Source organism: Canis lupus, chromosome 3 (assembly GCF_003254725.2).
Source record: "Canis lupus dingo isolate Sandy chromosome 3, ASM325472v2, whole genome shotgun sequence".
NCBI lineage: Eukaryota > Metazoa > Chordata > Mammalia > Carnivora > Canidae > Canis > Canis lupus.
The window spans coordinates 29424077-29436900 of NC_064245.1; the positions used below are offsets into that span (position 1 = coordinate 29424077).

The window sequence follows — 12824 nt, forward strand, 5'->3', positions numbered from 1 at the left end:
GTTTTGTCATTGCAGCCTGACCTAAAAGAGTAGTCATTCAGTTTTCTGGTGTATAATGGTTTTGAGTTTGTTTGTTTGTTTGTTTGTTTGTTTGTTTGTTTGTTTTAAGAATTCTTAAGACTTAAAAGATATATACACATATATTTGTAGATAAAACAGAAAATAAGCACCTTAAAGAAACAAGCTATACCCCTTTAGTGCCTCTGGAAGTGAATTAGCACGATGAAAAGAGGACAGTGTCACAGTATAGCTCTGCGGAGGTCCTGGTCGCTGCCCCCAGCTCCCTCCCTCACCTCCTCTGAACACCAACCCCCAGGCACCAGAACCACACCACTCTCGAGAACCACTCCCCGAGGCGAATGAGGTGAACATCACAGGTTCTCCCTCAACTGCTTCATCACCCTCTAATTAAACCTGCTTCTCCCAAAGGACACGTGTACAAAAGAAACTCTAGTTCTAATTCAATTTTACGTTTCTTTCACAACATTGTAAATATATTCCAGCTACATAATGGTCTGAATACTTTTTTGGGTTAACCTAGAAACCTAAATCCCATGTATAACGCTGCTTCTATGTGAAAATCCTTTCCCAATACCAACTAGATGGCTTACAAAGTATTTTTGTCACATAATCTGCATATAAAAGCAAGGGTTGTCCTTTTTTTATTATTATTCAAAGTTCTTACTTTTGACACATAGAAGAGGTCCTGGACTTTTACCCCATCTCTCTCCCCCTTCCTGAAAAGCTCCCCAAAGGCGAGAAGAGAATGTGTCTGCAACCCGCCAGCCTGCCAATACCCTGAGGTGGGTCAGGAGAATGGACCATACCCCCTCCCCCTTACCGGCTCCTCCCAAAGGGATGAAGGCTTCTTCAGGTGTCCTCAAGTCTCTGTAGCCTCGAGGTCCTAGGGGGCCAGATCACCGCAGAGAGAGGTAGGTGCTGGGCTTTGGAGAGTTCACCCAGGCTAATGCTGGTGACTCAGCAGACAGGGAAGTCGAACACAGGGACAGAAGGGCTTGTGGGGTGGGGGGAGATCCAATATGAAAAGGGTCCCGGAACTGGCTTTGCAGACTCAGCCTTGAGAGGAAGACGGCAGGAAGCTTCATGCAAAGCCATGAGCCTGAGCCTCGCCCCAGCACCACTTCTCAGAGCGCACACGCGTGTTAGAGGACTCCCGGAAGGCCATATTAACCAGTGCTTGCCCACCACAGACACAGCTGATCCTTTGCTCTGCTCTACCTTTATCTGGCCATGACTGTTTTGGGAATCACCCTCTCAAGGGAACACTGGAAAGGAGATATTGTAGCCCAAGTCTGTATTAAATTGTGGGGAAAAGAAAAACTTTTAGTTCCAACTATGGCTCAGATCAAAACCCTACTGAGGCTTCTGAAGCATCAACTGATAGAGCCGCTTTTGCTTTCCTCACAACCAGCTTCTAGGCCAAGATTGTCAATCAGTTTCATATGCTGAAAGTGAGATGAGTCTTGAATGGCCCCCAGACCACTGGCAGGTAGGGCCATTGGGTCATTACTGGCCTCCACCACCTTTCCTCTCCAGCTGGCCATTGCTCTTACTTGACTCAGCAGGAACCCTGGAGAGGACAAAAGCCTCAACCACTCTGAACTCATCACCTTCCAGGTCTAGAGCTTTAATGTTATTTGTGGATCTGACGTCAGAAAACAGCACTTTTCTTTTTATCCATGTCACCCTGCATGATAGGTTGCTAAAAAATCTTTCATGTGTCTTCCTGTAGAAATTTCCAACACTCAGGGTCTTCTCTCAGTTTTGTGACTCACATAAGCAACTCCATCCCTGTAGCTAATCCTTACACCTTCCGCTGTGAGAGAAAAAGGGGCCTTACATTCACAACATATCGTTTCTTTCCAACAGTATACTACATCCGACAGCACTGAAATGCAGCAATATAAAAACCAACAGAGCTTGTGCAAAATGGCTTTAAGCCCAGTTGTAGACTAATTATTTTGGTTATAGATTTACGCCAAAGAATTTCACACAGAACCATCAAGATAACACCAAGGCCCTGATCTTTAGAGGCAGAAGTTTTGTATAGGTGCAACACTCATGGAAGCCAAACTCCAGCTTCCACCTTCAACTGGCAAGATCCTATGCGACCAAACCGGTGTCTGTGGCAGCAGTTTCCAAAGCTTCAAGATATCACATCTATATTTAAATCCAGTTAGTCACCTACATTGGCCAAATCAATCTACTTGTAAGTGGAATACATTTTCCAATAAAAGACAAATATGTGCTCAAAAATGTTAAAAATCTAAATAAACAAAATCTCATTTTCATTACAAAACCAGACATCATAGCAACTGCAAGCTTATTAAGAGCTAATATTTGTACAATACTTAACAAATTGCCAAGGACTATGTTCAGTTAAAGACAACGACAACTGTCTGCCAAAGCTCCTCCATTGTATGCATTCTACATTCTCCAATCATCTCAAAACAACATGTCAATTCAAGCTAAGAGAAGGGATGACAATGCGTGTAGAGGAGGAGAAACCTCACCCATGAGCCCTCCTCCCCACTGCCCTCGCCTCTACCACCAGTTTATCACCACTCTGCTCTAAATAACTCCACAGTTCCAGCAGCAGTCATGCTTGGCCTTCGAGAGACCTGTGTGAGAGGCAGTAAAGCTTAGTAGTTGGATTTGGAGTTGGATTCAGACAACCTCCTATCCAAATTTCAACCCTCACCTTGAGCAATTTATCCCACCTCTTGGAGACTCCTCTTCCTCATTTGTAAAATGGTAATGACAATTTGTAGCTCATAGTGTTTTTATGTAGATTATGAAGTGGTAGCAAATAGCAAGGACTTGAATAAATCTTGATATTATTACATCCATTCTACACACTTTGTTGCAAAATGTACCAACCAAACATGAAAATTTGAATCATCTTGGAAATAAGAGGGAACCATGAAATATTCCTTCATTGATGGATTATCCAAAAGTAAGAATCTTTTTATTTTTATTATAGCAATCACAAGCTTCTCAACTACTTTTCTGTAAACTGTCCCTAAGGAGTCAGAAAGGAAGAGATGAAATAAGATAATGGTAAAGAGTAAGGCGTCATAATCCTACACAAAAGCTGGCTTTTATCCACCAGCAGGAAAAGGGAAAATGGAGACAAAATTATCAAGAACCAAATCTAAACTAATCTCTACTGTAACCTGTTAAAAAGACAGGCACTGAAGAGGGCACTTGATGGGTGAGCACTGGGTGTTATACTATATGTTGGCAAATCAAACTTAAATAAAAACAAATCAAAAATATTTTTAAGGGTATTTTCTATCTCAAAACATAATAACTACCCAGACTTCCACTGTTAAAGGTAACACCTATTTCTAAAAATGAACTCCTGAGCACATTTAAACATTTTTAAGTTTGTGTGAAATACACATATTCTTTATTGAACATATCAGCTTATAAACACATAGTAAAACTTGCTTATCAACTTTCCCAGGCTTGGAGAAAAGGTGCAGAGAGTAGGAAAACACAAACCGAGCAAAAATGTAATAATAAACTGGCTAAGCTGGGTTCCAACTTAAGGAACATTGAACTTAGAAAGAGTAGAAACACATCTCACAGACCAAACGTTTGTGTCCTCCAAAATCCCATTGCAGCCCTAATCCTGATGGTTATGTGAAGGTGGGACTTTTGGGAGGTAATTAGATTTAAATGAGGTCATGAGGGTGGGGTTCTCATGATGGGCTTATTTCTTCCCATAGAGGAAGAAATGCCAGAGCTTGCCTGCTCTCTGCCTTGTGAGGAGGAAACAAGAAGGTGGCCATCTACAATCCAGGAAGAAGGCTCTCACAAGGCACGGAATCTGCCAGCACCTGCATCTGGACTTCAGCCTCCAGAACGGTGTGAAATAAATGTCCATTGTTTAAGGCACCCTGTTGATGGTATTTTGTTATAGCAGCCCAAGCTGACTAAGAAAGTACCTGAGCAAAGTCAGGGTGGAGAGCGAACTGAGGAGGAGGATTTGTTTTCAGCAGAACCTAAAGGTCTCCAAACAAGGTAACTGGACATATTTTAATGTTATTCGTTATTAAATGGGAAACATAAACAATACATTAAGTGGCCATTTAAAAATGCCATTATTTCAGAAAATCATCAAAATTCCCCATCTCAATTTGAGCTTCCCAGGGTACCTCCAACGATATTCAACATCTTTTAATACTTATTACAGAGAGCCTTCTGGGGTATGGTCAGGACACTGTCCTGCTCTGGAAAACCTCAATCAGCGGGCTCCTTTGCCCTCTGTTTTCCAGATATGTTTGGGCAAAAATGGTACTGGCTGTAGATCAATGGAGAAGAAAACAATAGCATGGAGGTACTTACTCCTTTAGCTCTCTATGCCAGGCCCAGGCCCCCAGTCGCTGCAGTTCTCCTGAAGACCACAGATTCTGGGGGCTTCTCTGACCAGTAGTTTGGGTTCTCCGGCTCCCATAACCATTCCCTACTGTTATCTCTTCGAGGTGGTCACAGTACCCTCTTCTAGTCTCAGGGAGCTTCCTTTTCATTTCTTGCTTTCCTTTCATCTGGCCAACACATCTAAAACAATCTCTTCGTTAGATTAAGTTCAGTTAAGTCCTTGTACATATGTGATCTATTTCCTGCCCAGATACCATTTGACCAGGTGGCGAGGATAAGGAGTTAGTTAGTCTTGCCTCACTTAGGTGCAGGGTTTAATTACAGCCCTCTGACTGGTCACTGGCATCTCCTGTGGGCACTGAGCTCTTTACACTCAGCAGAGAAGCTCAAACAGAAAAGAAAGTAAACACCGTCTGTCCCCCAGTCAGAAGTCTCGACCTAACTTGACAGCGGTCACCTTTGCTGAGCCCCCGACTTCCAGTGCCCACCTGGCCCTGAACTGTCACCTGCTCCTCCAGACTCTGGATTCTGTCTTCCTGCCTGGTTCCATAGGACTCACCGCCTCCTTCCTATTCTGATTCTTGGCCTTAACCCCTCACCGACCTGGTGCTTACCATAGGATCTGTGCTGTTCTCACCAACATGTCCCATCCTGCTCTAGCCCAAGTCCTGCCTGGTGGTCACAGTGGGGTTTCTGTAGAGAAGTATCACCTCTGAAAGTCAGCATCTATACTACGTTATACTTTCTGGCTTGAGGATTTAATTAACAAAATCAAAAGGGAAAATTACCTGATATTTCTTAAAAATTAGTTTAACTACCGAGGAAAGCAGCAGAAGTTAGAAAGATTTGCTCACTGACTATACTTAATATGTTGGAAGAAGGGAGAGGGAATGTGATGAAATGAGCTATGGCAGAAAATAAATTTGAGTTTTACTAAAGCAACTCGCAAGACTCACTCTGGCTTACTAAACTTTATGCCCCATTATAAGATGAAAAATATGGTGAAAAGGATCAGCAAGACTCCAAAAGCTAAGAACTGAATATGAGCCCATATCGTGTCACATCAACCCGTTTTAAGCTCCTCCTTGCCTCACAGTTTCCCACCATGCAGGACACAGCCCCAGCAGGGCAGAGAGGCATATGAGCAGCTGCGATGGCAAAAGCAAGGAACCAGTGGATCCTGAAGGGAAGTCAAACCTCAAAGATCCAGAGTGGACTGGCTACCTGGCCCATACTCTCCTCACTTTGAGATTTTCTGGCCAGCCATGGACGCTCAGAGTTTGACTTCATGAATGGAGATGGCAGGCTGCCCACACAGAAGTAAACTATGATGAAGGCAGGGCTATGACTAGTCCGCCCAACTGCATGTGATACTATCCACTCTGCTAGAGGTAGCCCCAACCGAATTCATTTGGCCAACAGTCAATTCAATTCTTTTAAGAGCCACACCAGCATATCCTAGAAGCTAGTTAAAAATCCAAATCCTCAGGCCCCACTCAAGACCTACTAAACCAGAAATTCTGAGAGTGGGGCCAAGCAATCCACATTTTAAGAAGACTTTCAGGTGATTCTGATGTACACGAGAGAATACTGACTCAGAGAACAAACACGAATGGCTTTTTCCCCCAATAGTTCTACCCCTCCCCCAAGGAAATTACTATAAAAATTATTAATTATTATTATTAATCATCATATTGACCACAAAGCCAGAAAAATATTTATCTTCCTTTTATATACAGTCCAGTGGGTATTATCCTCACTGATTCAGGAAGCCATGGTCCAGATAACATAGAAGTCATTCATCGCTGACTCGGGCACACCTTCTTACGGAAGATTCACCATCCTCATTAGGCTTTGCTTACCAAACTTCGTGGATATTCACTGACTCCCTAGCATCGACCACAGTCTGGCACAAACACTGGCTGAGTGAATAAACGGTCACAATGAACGGAGGAAAGGAGGGAGCTGGCGATGTGCCCATCCACCCAGAGTCATTTGAAAACTAACAACGTCCTGTGCCTGGTCCGGAAAACGGTTAACCCACCCAGAGACGGCTGCACGTTGGCTGTACTGTCAACACTCTTCTCTACAACTGGCTGCCTGGTCGGGCTGCCTCCCCACTGCAGCAGCTGGTATGAGAAAAGAAGACTTGTAAGAAACCCCCCCCCCCTTCTTCCCAGAGAGACCATCCCCCTTGAGGATGTCTGAACAAGAATCATAATAAAACTGGCTCAGTATGAAGAGTGAGTATTCTGCAGGAGTCTCCTGTTGGAGCACTATTTTTAAAAAGGAAAACAAGGAGACAAATTACAAGGAAGTTGCATTTTTACAGCAATTGGGAGACAAATCTAACTTCTTACCAGAAATGGAAACCCATATGATATCGTTGTACTGCATATGAATTATTAATGTTTGTAATTTCTTATATAAATTAGGTATTCAGGAAGGTTCCTATTGACATCATGTTTGACATCATAATGCTTCATCATTCTAAAAGCTTAATGAGATGAATGATTGCTAGAAAAAGGACAGACAGGGATCAAGCACACATTTTTGCACTCTGGGGAATACCAGAGACCAAGTAGATAATGGGAATATGGTTTATAATTGATGTACAAAGAGGAAATTAAAAAACAAACTATCATGACCCAACACCACTGTAAACAGGACCAAATGGCAAGGACTTTATTTTTTCACCTGAGCATTTTGGAAAAGGGGAGTGGGGGGATGCGAGCATGACTAGCAACTATCTCAAACTGCTAAAGCAGAAGAATTCTTATTCTCAAAAGAAATGCAAGCAAAGTTTTTATAAAATTACCTAGTCCACAAAAGTGTATGGAACATATGAAGACTGAAAAATAGTCACAAGCCCTCAAAGGATACTATTTTAAAGCAATTCTGTGATGATAATTCTGCATGATTTATATAGATAATAATTCTGGTCTCAAATATAATTTCAAATATATAGTTTCTGAGACCTACATGTGCAAATTAATGTTGAATCACTGACCCAGCAATTTCATTCCCAACATTCTTAGTAAAAGGTTAGAACGATTTAAGCTCTTATTTGGAAGTCCTGTTGATAAAGCAGTGTGAGTTAAATTCCTATTCAGGTCAAGCCTTTGACACTTCAGCCAAGAAGCAATGATATTTCTACAAGTTTATACTAGCTGCTAATAATTGGGACTCATTTTCCCTCCAGTTTTTCCTCCATTTGCTAAGCAGCCTCTTGAGGGATGTATTAAAACACAGAGAATGAATTCATTCATTATTCTTTCTTTCAATAGACAAACATGGAATATCTAGAGTTGCCAGGTATTAAATTGGGATCCTTGCTACTCTAAAAGGCAGAAATATACAATTTTTCTTGTACAACCAGAAAAAAAATTATCAGAGTTCACAAGTTCTCAGCATTCTGAGCTACTTCAATATCTTTAAACTGCCTTTTCAACAAAAAGGCAAAATGCTATTTTTAAAAATAATATCCCTATTTAATTATTTCACCAAATATATCATTTTAATCCCCTGAAATTTTTCCTAATGCCTTTCTCCTTCTTTCTCTTTTTTTCCTTCTTCCCTTCTTTTTTCTTTCTTTCTTTTTCTCTTTCCTTTCTTTTTCTTTCTGTGAACCAGTGGGAGTGGGGGAAGCTTGACAAAAGAAAAATACAGTGTTTGGCACATGCCCCTATAACAAATGTTCAGCTGGTAAGTTGTTCTATCATGAATCCAGGTGTCCAGTCTTTGGATAGTCTATCGTCACATGGTTAAGATTCAAAGGCTGGAAAAGAAAGCTTATATCCGGTACATAGTAGATGCTCAGTAAATGTTATTTTTTATTATCATGATAATTATATTATCATATTAGATGACTATTACCAGAGAAACACTACAACTATAAATAAACTCTGTTAAGCTTCATGTTACAAGATCAGATCTTATTATAATTAGTTCACTAGAAGAAGCTCTTGGGTCTTCCAGACTGAAGCCAACACATACCATCCTTCTCTTCACCTCTCCACTGAAGGCTGACTATATCCAGGGAAGGCTAGGGGCCTATTCACAGTGGCCAACTGTTGAACAAGTCTCAAACATAAATACATAATCTTTGTTGCCAAATACCAGCACTAATGGTTCCTGGTAATCTGTGGACCATGTAAAATCGATGATTCTAAATAACATTAAGAGTCGTAAAGATGGGGACGCCTGGGTGACTCAGCCATTGGGCGCCTGCCTTGGCCTCAGGGTGTGATCCTGGGTCAGGGGATCCAGTCCCGCATGGTGACCCCCGCGGGGAGCCTGCTTCTCCCTCGGCCTGGGTCTCCGCCTCTCTCTCTCTCTCTCTCTCTCTCTCTCTCTCTCTCTCTCTCTCTCGTGTGTGCGTGTGTGTGTGTGTGTCTCAGGAATAAATAAATAAAATCTTTTTTTAAAAAAGGAGTCATGAAGATGTATTTCTCCCTCTGCACAACGGGATGTGCCATTGTCCCTCTGTCTACTAGAAAATCAAGGGGGCCAGCAGCCGGATTCACCCCGTGAAGATTCTCTTGAATGTGACAGTGTTCTGGGTGCAGGAGGGCACTACGGAAACACGCGTTTTTCTTCCATCGTTAAGAACTTGCTAGTGACTGCTTTCATCACTTAAACACTTTTCCCCCCACTTCCTCAGAATTCCAGTGTCCTGGGGGATGGGGGCACGTTGTGAATCTCCGTCTTCGGACAGCGGCGGGTCCCCTCCCCGAGCCCAGCTGATCCCCCCTGCCCCCCCCCCCCCCCCCACAGCTTGCAGCAGGCCCCGGGTCGGGTCGTGGCCGGGACGGACGGCAGAGCCCGCCTGCACCCCCCGCCCCCAGCTCCCCGCGGGGCGCGCACCCGCCCGGGGCCCGCCCGCCGCTCGGGCTGCAGCCGTCGGCCGCGCCAGGTCCCCCCGCCCCCCGGACGGCTCCCGGGCCTCCAGGGGCCTCCGGGGCTCGGCTCCGCGGCCCTCGCCGCCGCCTCCCGTGGCCCCGCGGCGCCGCCCCGCTCACCTGGACGCTGGCGCAGCTGGTCTGCGTCTCGGCCTCGGCGCTGCTGCAGCAGTGGCGCCGCCGGCCCCGGCAGGTGGTCGCGGCGGGGGCCGCGGGGGCCGCGCCTCCTCCTCCGCCGCCGCCGCCTCCGCCGCCTCCTCCCGGCTCGGCGCGGGCCCTGCGGACGCGGGCGGTGCGGGGGGCGCCCGGCGCGCGGCCCGGGGGAGCGGCGTCGGCGGCGTCGGTCTGCACGAGGAGGCCGTGCAGGGGGGCCGCCGGGCCGCGCGCCACGCGGGAGGTGCGGCGGGGCGAGCCGGCCTCGTCCGCGTCCCGGCAGTAGATCACGCCGCTCTGCGAGACGTGGATGCTGGGGGCGCAGCCCATCCCGCGGCCGGGCTCCCCGCGCCCGCAGCCGCCCGCTCGGGGGGCGCCTCCGGGGGCTGCGCGCGTCACCCCAACTTTCCCTCCCGGGCCATCCTCTCCCCGAGCGGCGAGCGCGCACACACGGCGCCCCGCGCGCACCGGCGGCCGCCACCCTCCGCGCCGCGGCCCCCAGACGCGCTCCCCGCGCCCCCGCCTTCCCCTCCTCCCCGCTCGGCCCGCGCCGCCGCCCGCCCCGCCGCGCCCGGAGCCCGCCCCGCGGCCCGCCCCGCGCCCCCCGCCCCTCTGCCCCCACTTTCGGGGCGCGCCCCGGGCTCCCCAGGGGCCCCCGCCCCGCCCCGCCCGCGCGCCCCGGGCCGGCCCTGCGGGCTGTGCGGCCTGGAGCCTGCGAGGTGCCTCGGGCCCCGGCGAGCGCACTTTCCCACGCTCCCGAGCGGGACCCCGGACGCCCCTGCCCGCAGCCGAGCCCGAGCCCGAGCCCGCCCGCCCGCCTGGGCGCCTCCCCGCGAGCTCGGGGGCGAGCGCGGGCCCGGGTGCGGACCCGACCGTGCGCTGAGCCCCAGAAGCCCAGGCCCGCGCCCGGGGACGGGAGGCCCCGCGGAAGGCCTTTAGGCACAAACGCCCCCAGGCCCGCGCCAGGAACGGAAGGAAGCCGCCCGGGAGGTCCTGGGCTCCCTCCTGCGCAGCCCTCGGCCCCTGCTCGGACGTCACCCGTCTCCCCCGGGCCTCTACCCCGGCCGGTCCCCGCTGTCAAGCACCGTCCGCCACCCAAACCGCCTTCCCTCCCTCCCCTGGGGAGGCACACGTGGGGCAAGCTTCACTCAAAGAAAATGAAGAACACCTTCGGGAGGTATTCCTGGAGAGGCTGATGGAAGGCTGCCGGGCAGCCTCTCCATAACATGGAATGTGGCTCAGGGATGCCATGCGTTGGTTGGCTCCTTGAGGGATCCCTGCCTGCCCCCACAGTGGCCGGGGGAGAAACGGGGTGGTTTAAAAGGACTCAGGGTAGCGTTGTTTACAAACAAGGGCCAGGGCACGAACACAGAGCCATAACGCTAAGGACAAAGGAGTAAGTATCCAATTTGCAATCATTTCTTTGCTTCTTCGCTTCCTTTCTCCATAGCATCAACTTTTAGAGTGGCTGGAGACTTCAAATGACAGCTCCTAACCTCTACGGAGAGGCAACATGTCACCCCGCATCACAAACGCAAATACAGAGAGGAAAGAGCACTGGTCTAACCCAATTCTATCTTTGTTTCTCTGCTGCTCAGTTAGTACTCCAACTTTCCACCTCGCTGTGTCCCGTTATTGCAGAAAAAGTCTAGGCTGTATTTCTAAGGGACAGGCAAATTGCTCATAAAATTTCTGTGCAGGTTGGGTTCCCCAAGAAGCAGATTCTGCAGGGGTGTTTAGCAAGCAAAAAAGTTTATTAGGAAGCCTTGGAATCTACAACTGTAAGGGAAGGAGGGGGGATGGGGAGTGAGGTTGAGCAGGTTGACACACCAAGCTAGGATATGGTCTTAAGGAAACCCTCAACTGTCCCTGCAGGGGGGATTTCTGCACTTGGGACCCATAATTCAAAGTTGTCCTGAGGTGAGGTGGTAGGATGGGCCTTCATGTTCCCACAAGTTGACTTGTAGGCCACCGCAGCAACCTGGGGCACAGTGGCTGTCTTCAGCTGAGCCCATCCCCTTAGGAGGCCAAGAGCTGATCTGAGGGCTTTCAGCGGCCAGCTCTCCCCCAGCTGGAGTGCTAAGGATTTCTCTCCCAGCATCCTGGCTTCCTCCATAGTTCCCTCCAGACTCCCTGGATCCATGACCTTATCCATGCCTATTAAGTGGTCAAGACCAATATAGAGATAATCATTTGAAAAAGGCCCAGGTCTCATGACTGCCATCTGCTCTGCTTCCAAGGGACTGTCCAGAATCTGAGCAAACACCATCAGAGTTAAATTGCAGAACTGCTACTCTCTCTACCAATCCCCGATTAATCATCCCAGGAGTTAATCATTCCTTATCTATGATTCTCTTAAATATATTCCCATTTCAGTCATCCTTCAAGAAGCTACCAATGACAGCTCTTTTTGAAACTTAGAGCCATGTTCATTCTTTTGCCACAGTGTCTACTTCAGTTTCCTTCAGGAATGTGGTTACTATGATGAAACCACCCAGAGAAGAGAAAAGGGCCAGTCACTGGCTGAGGCTTTTGAAGACAAGAAGATAAAACAGAAATTACAAGCAATCTACCTACCAATTCTCTGGTAGAGAATATTGGAGGCTGAATCACAAAGGGACAAGTCACCCAGAAACCAACTTAGATTGAACTTTCTACATTTAAAAAAAGGAGGAGGAGGAGGAGGAGGAGGAGGAGAAGAAGAGAAGAAGAAGAAGAAGAAGAAGAAGAAGAAGAAGAAGAAGAAGAAGAAGAAGACGACGACGACTAAGCCCTAAGAGAATAGATAACATCAAGGTAACTATCAAACAGTACAGAGCTGCTGTAGCATATTAACTGAAACGCTGCGTACTGGGACCAGTACCTTTCCCTGAATGCAACTCTTCCGAGCAGAAGAATGGACTGCACTAGGTATACATTTTCGCTCCCAGTCCCAGAACAGCAAGAGTTCCAACATCTTCCTCAGACACAGCTCCTACTGCCAATTCTGGCTTAGTAAAAGGGGAAAAAATGTGTCCCTAGAATCTCCACCTAGTGTTCTCAGTGGGACTGTGTGACCTGCCCTGTTCTTGGCACAGTTCTGGTCACTGAAACATGTGGAAGTGTGCAAGTGGAGAAGAAATGGTTGACCTGAAATCTTCCCCTTGCTTATCTCTGAGGCCTGAGTTCTTATTTGTAGACGTGATTTCTGGACTGATTCCCATGCCACAATTTCAGTGCATTCCAGGACTACAGCAAAGTCTACAACCTCAGACACTGCAGATAAAAAATTTAGGTTCAAGTTACATAATAGGGCCAGAGAAACCAACATTATAAAAAAATTAAATTAAGTGGAAAAAAATTCCATTACAGTCAATGTCCAAG

The 12824-nt window shown here is 47.5% G+C and overlaps 1 protein-coding gene across 7 annotated transcripts in view; it reads right to left on the reverse strand.

Moving 5' to 3' along the window:
• The window catches only part of PDE8B (phosphodiesterase 8B), a 265665-nt gene that overhangs the window by 229993 nt on the left and 22848 nt on the right, over window positions 1–12824 (reverse strand). For 3 of the 7 annotated variants that reach the window (XM_025437147.3, XM_025437148.3, XM_025437146.3), the window contains exon 1: window positions 9429–9824. The exons of 3 other annotated variants lie outside the window; for them this stretch is intronic. In XM_025437147.3, the coding sequence (XP_025292932.1) occupies window positions 9429–9791 (363 nt within the window). In that variant the 5' untranslated portion in view covers window positions 9792–9824. Of the gene's footprint in view, window positions 1–9428; window positions 9859–12824 lie in introns of those variants that run through there. One more of the 7 variants, XM_025437150.3, reaches the window with a different exon arrangement.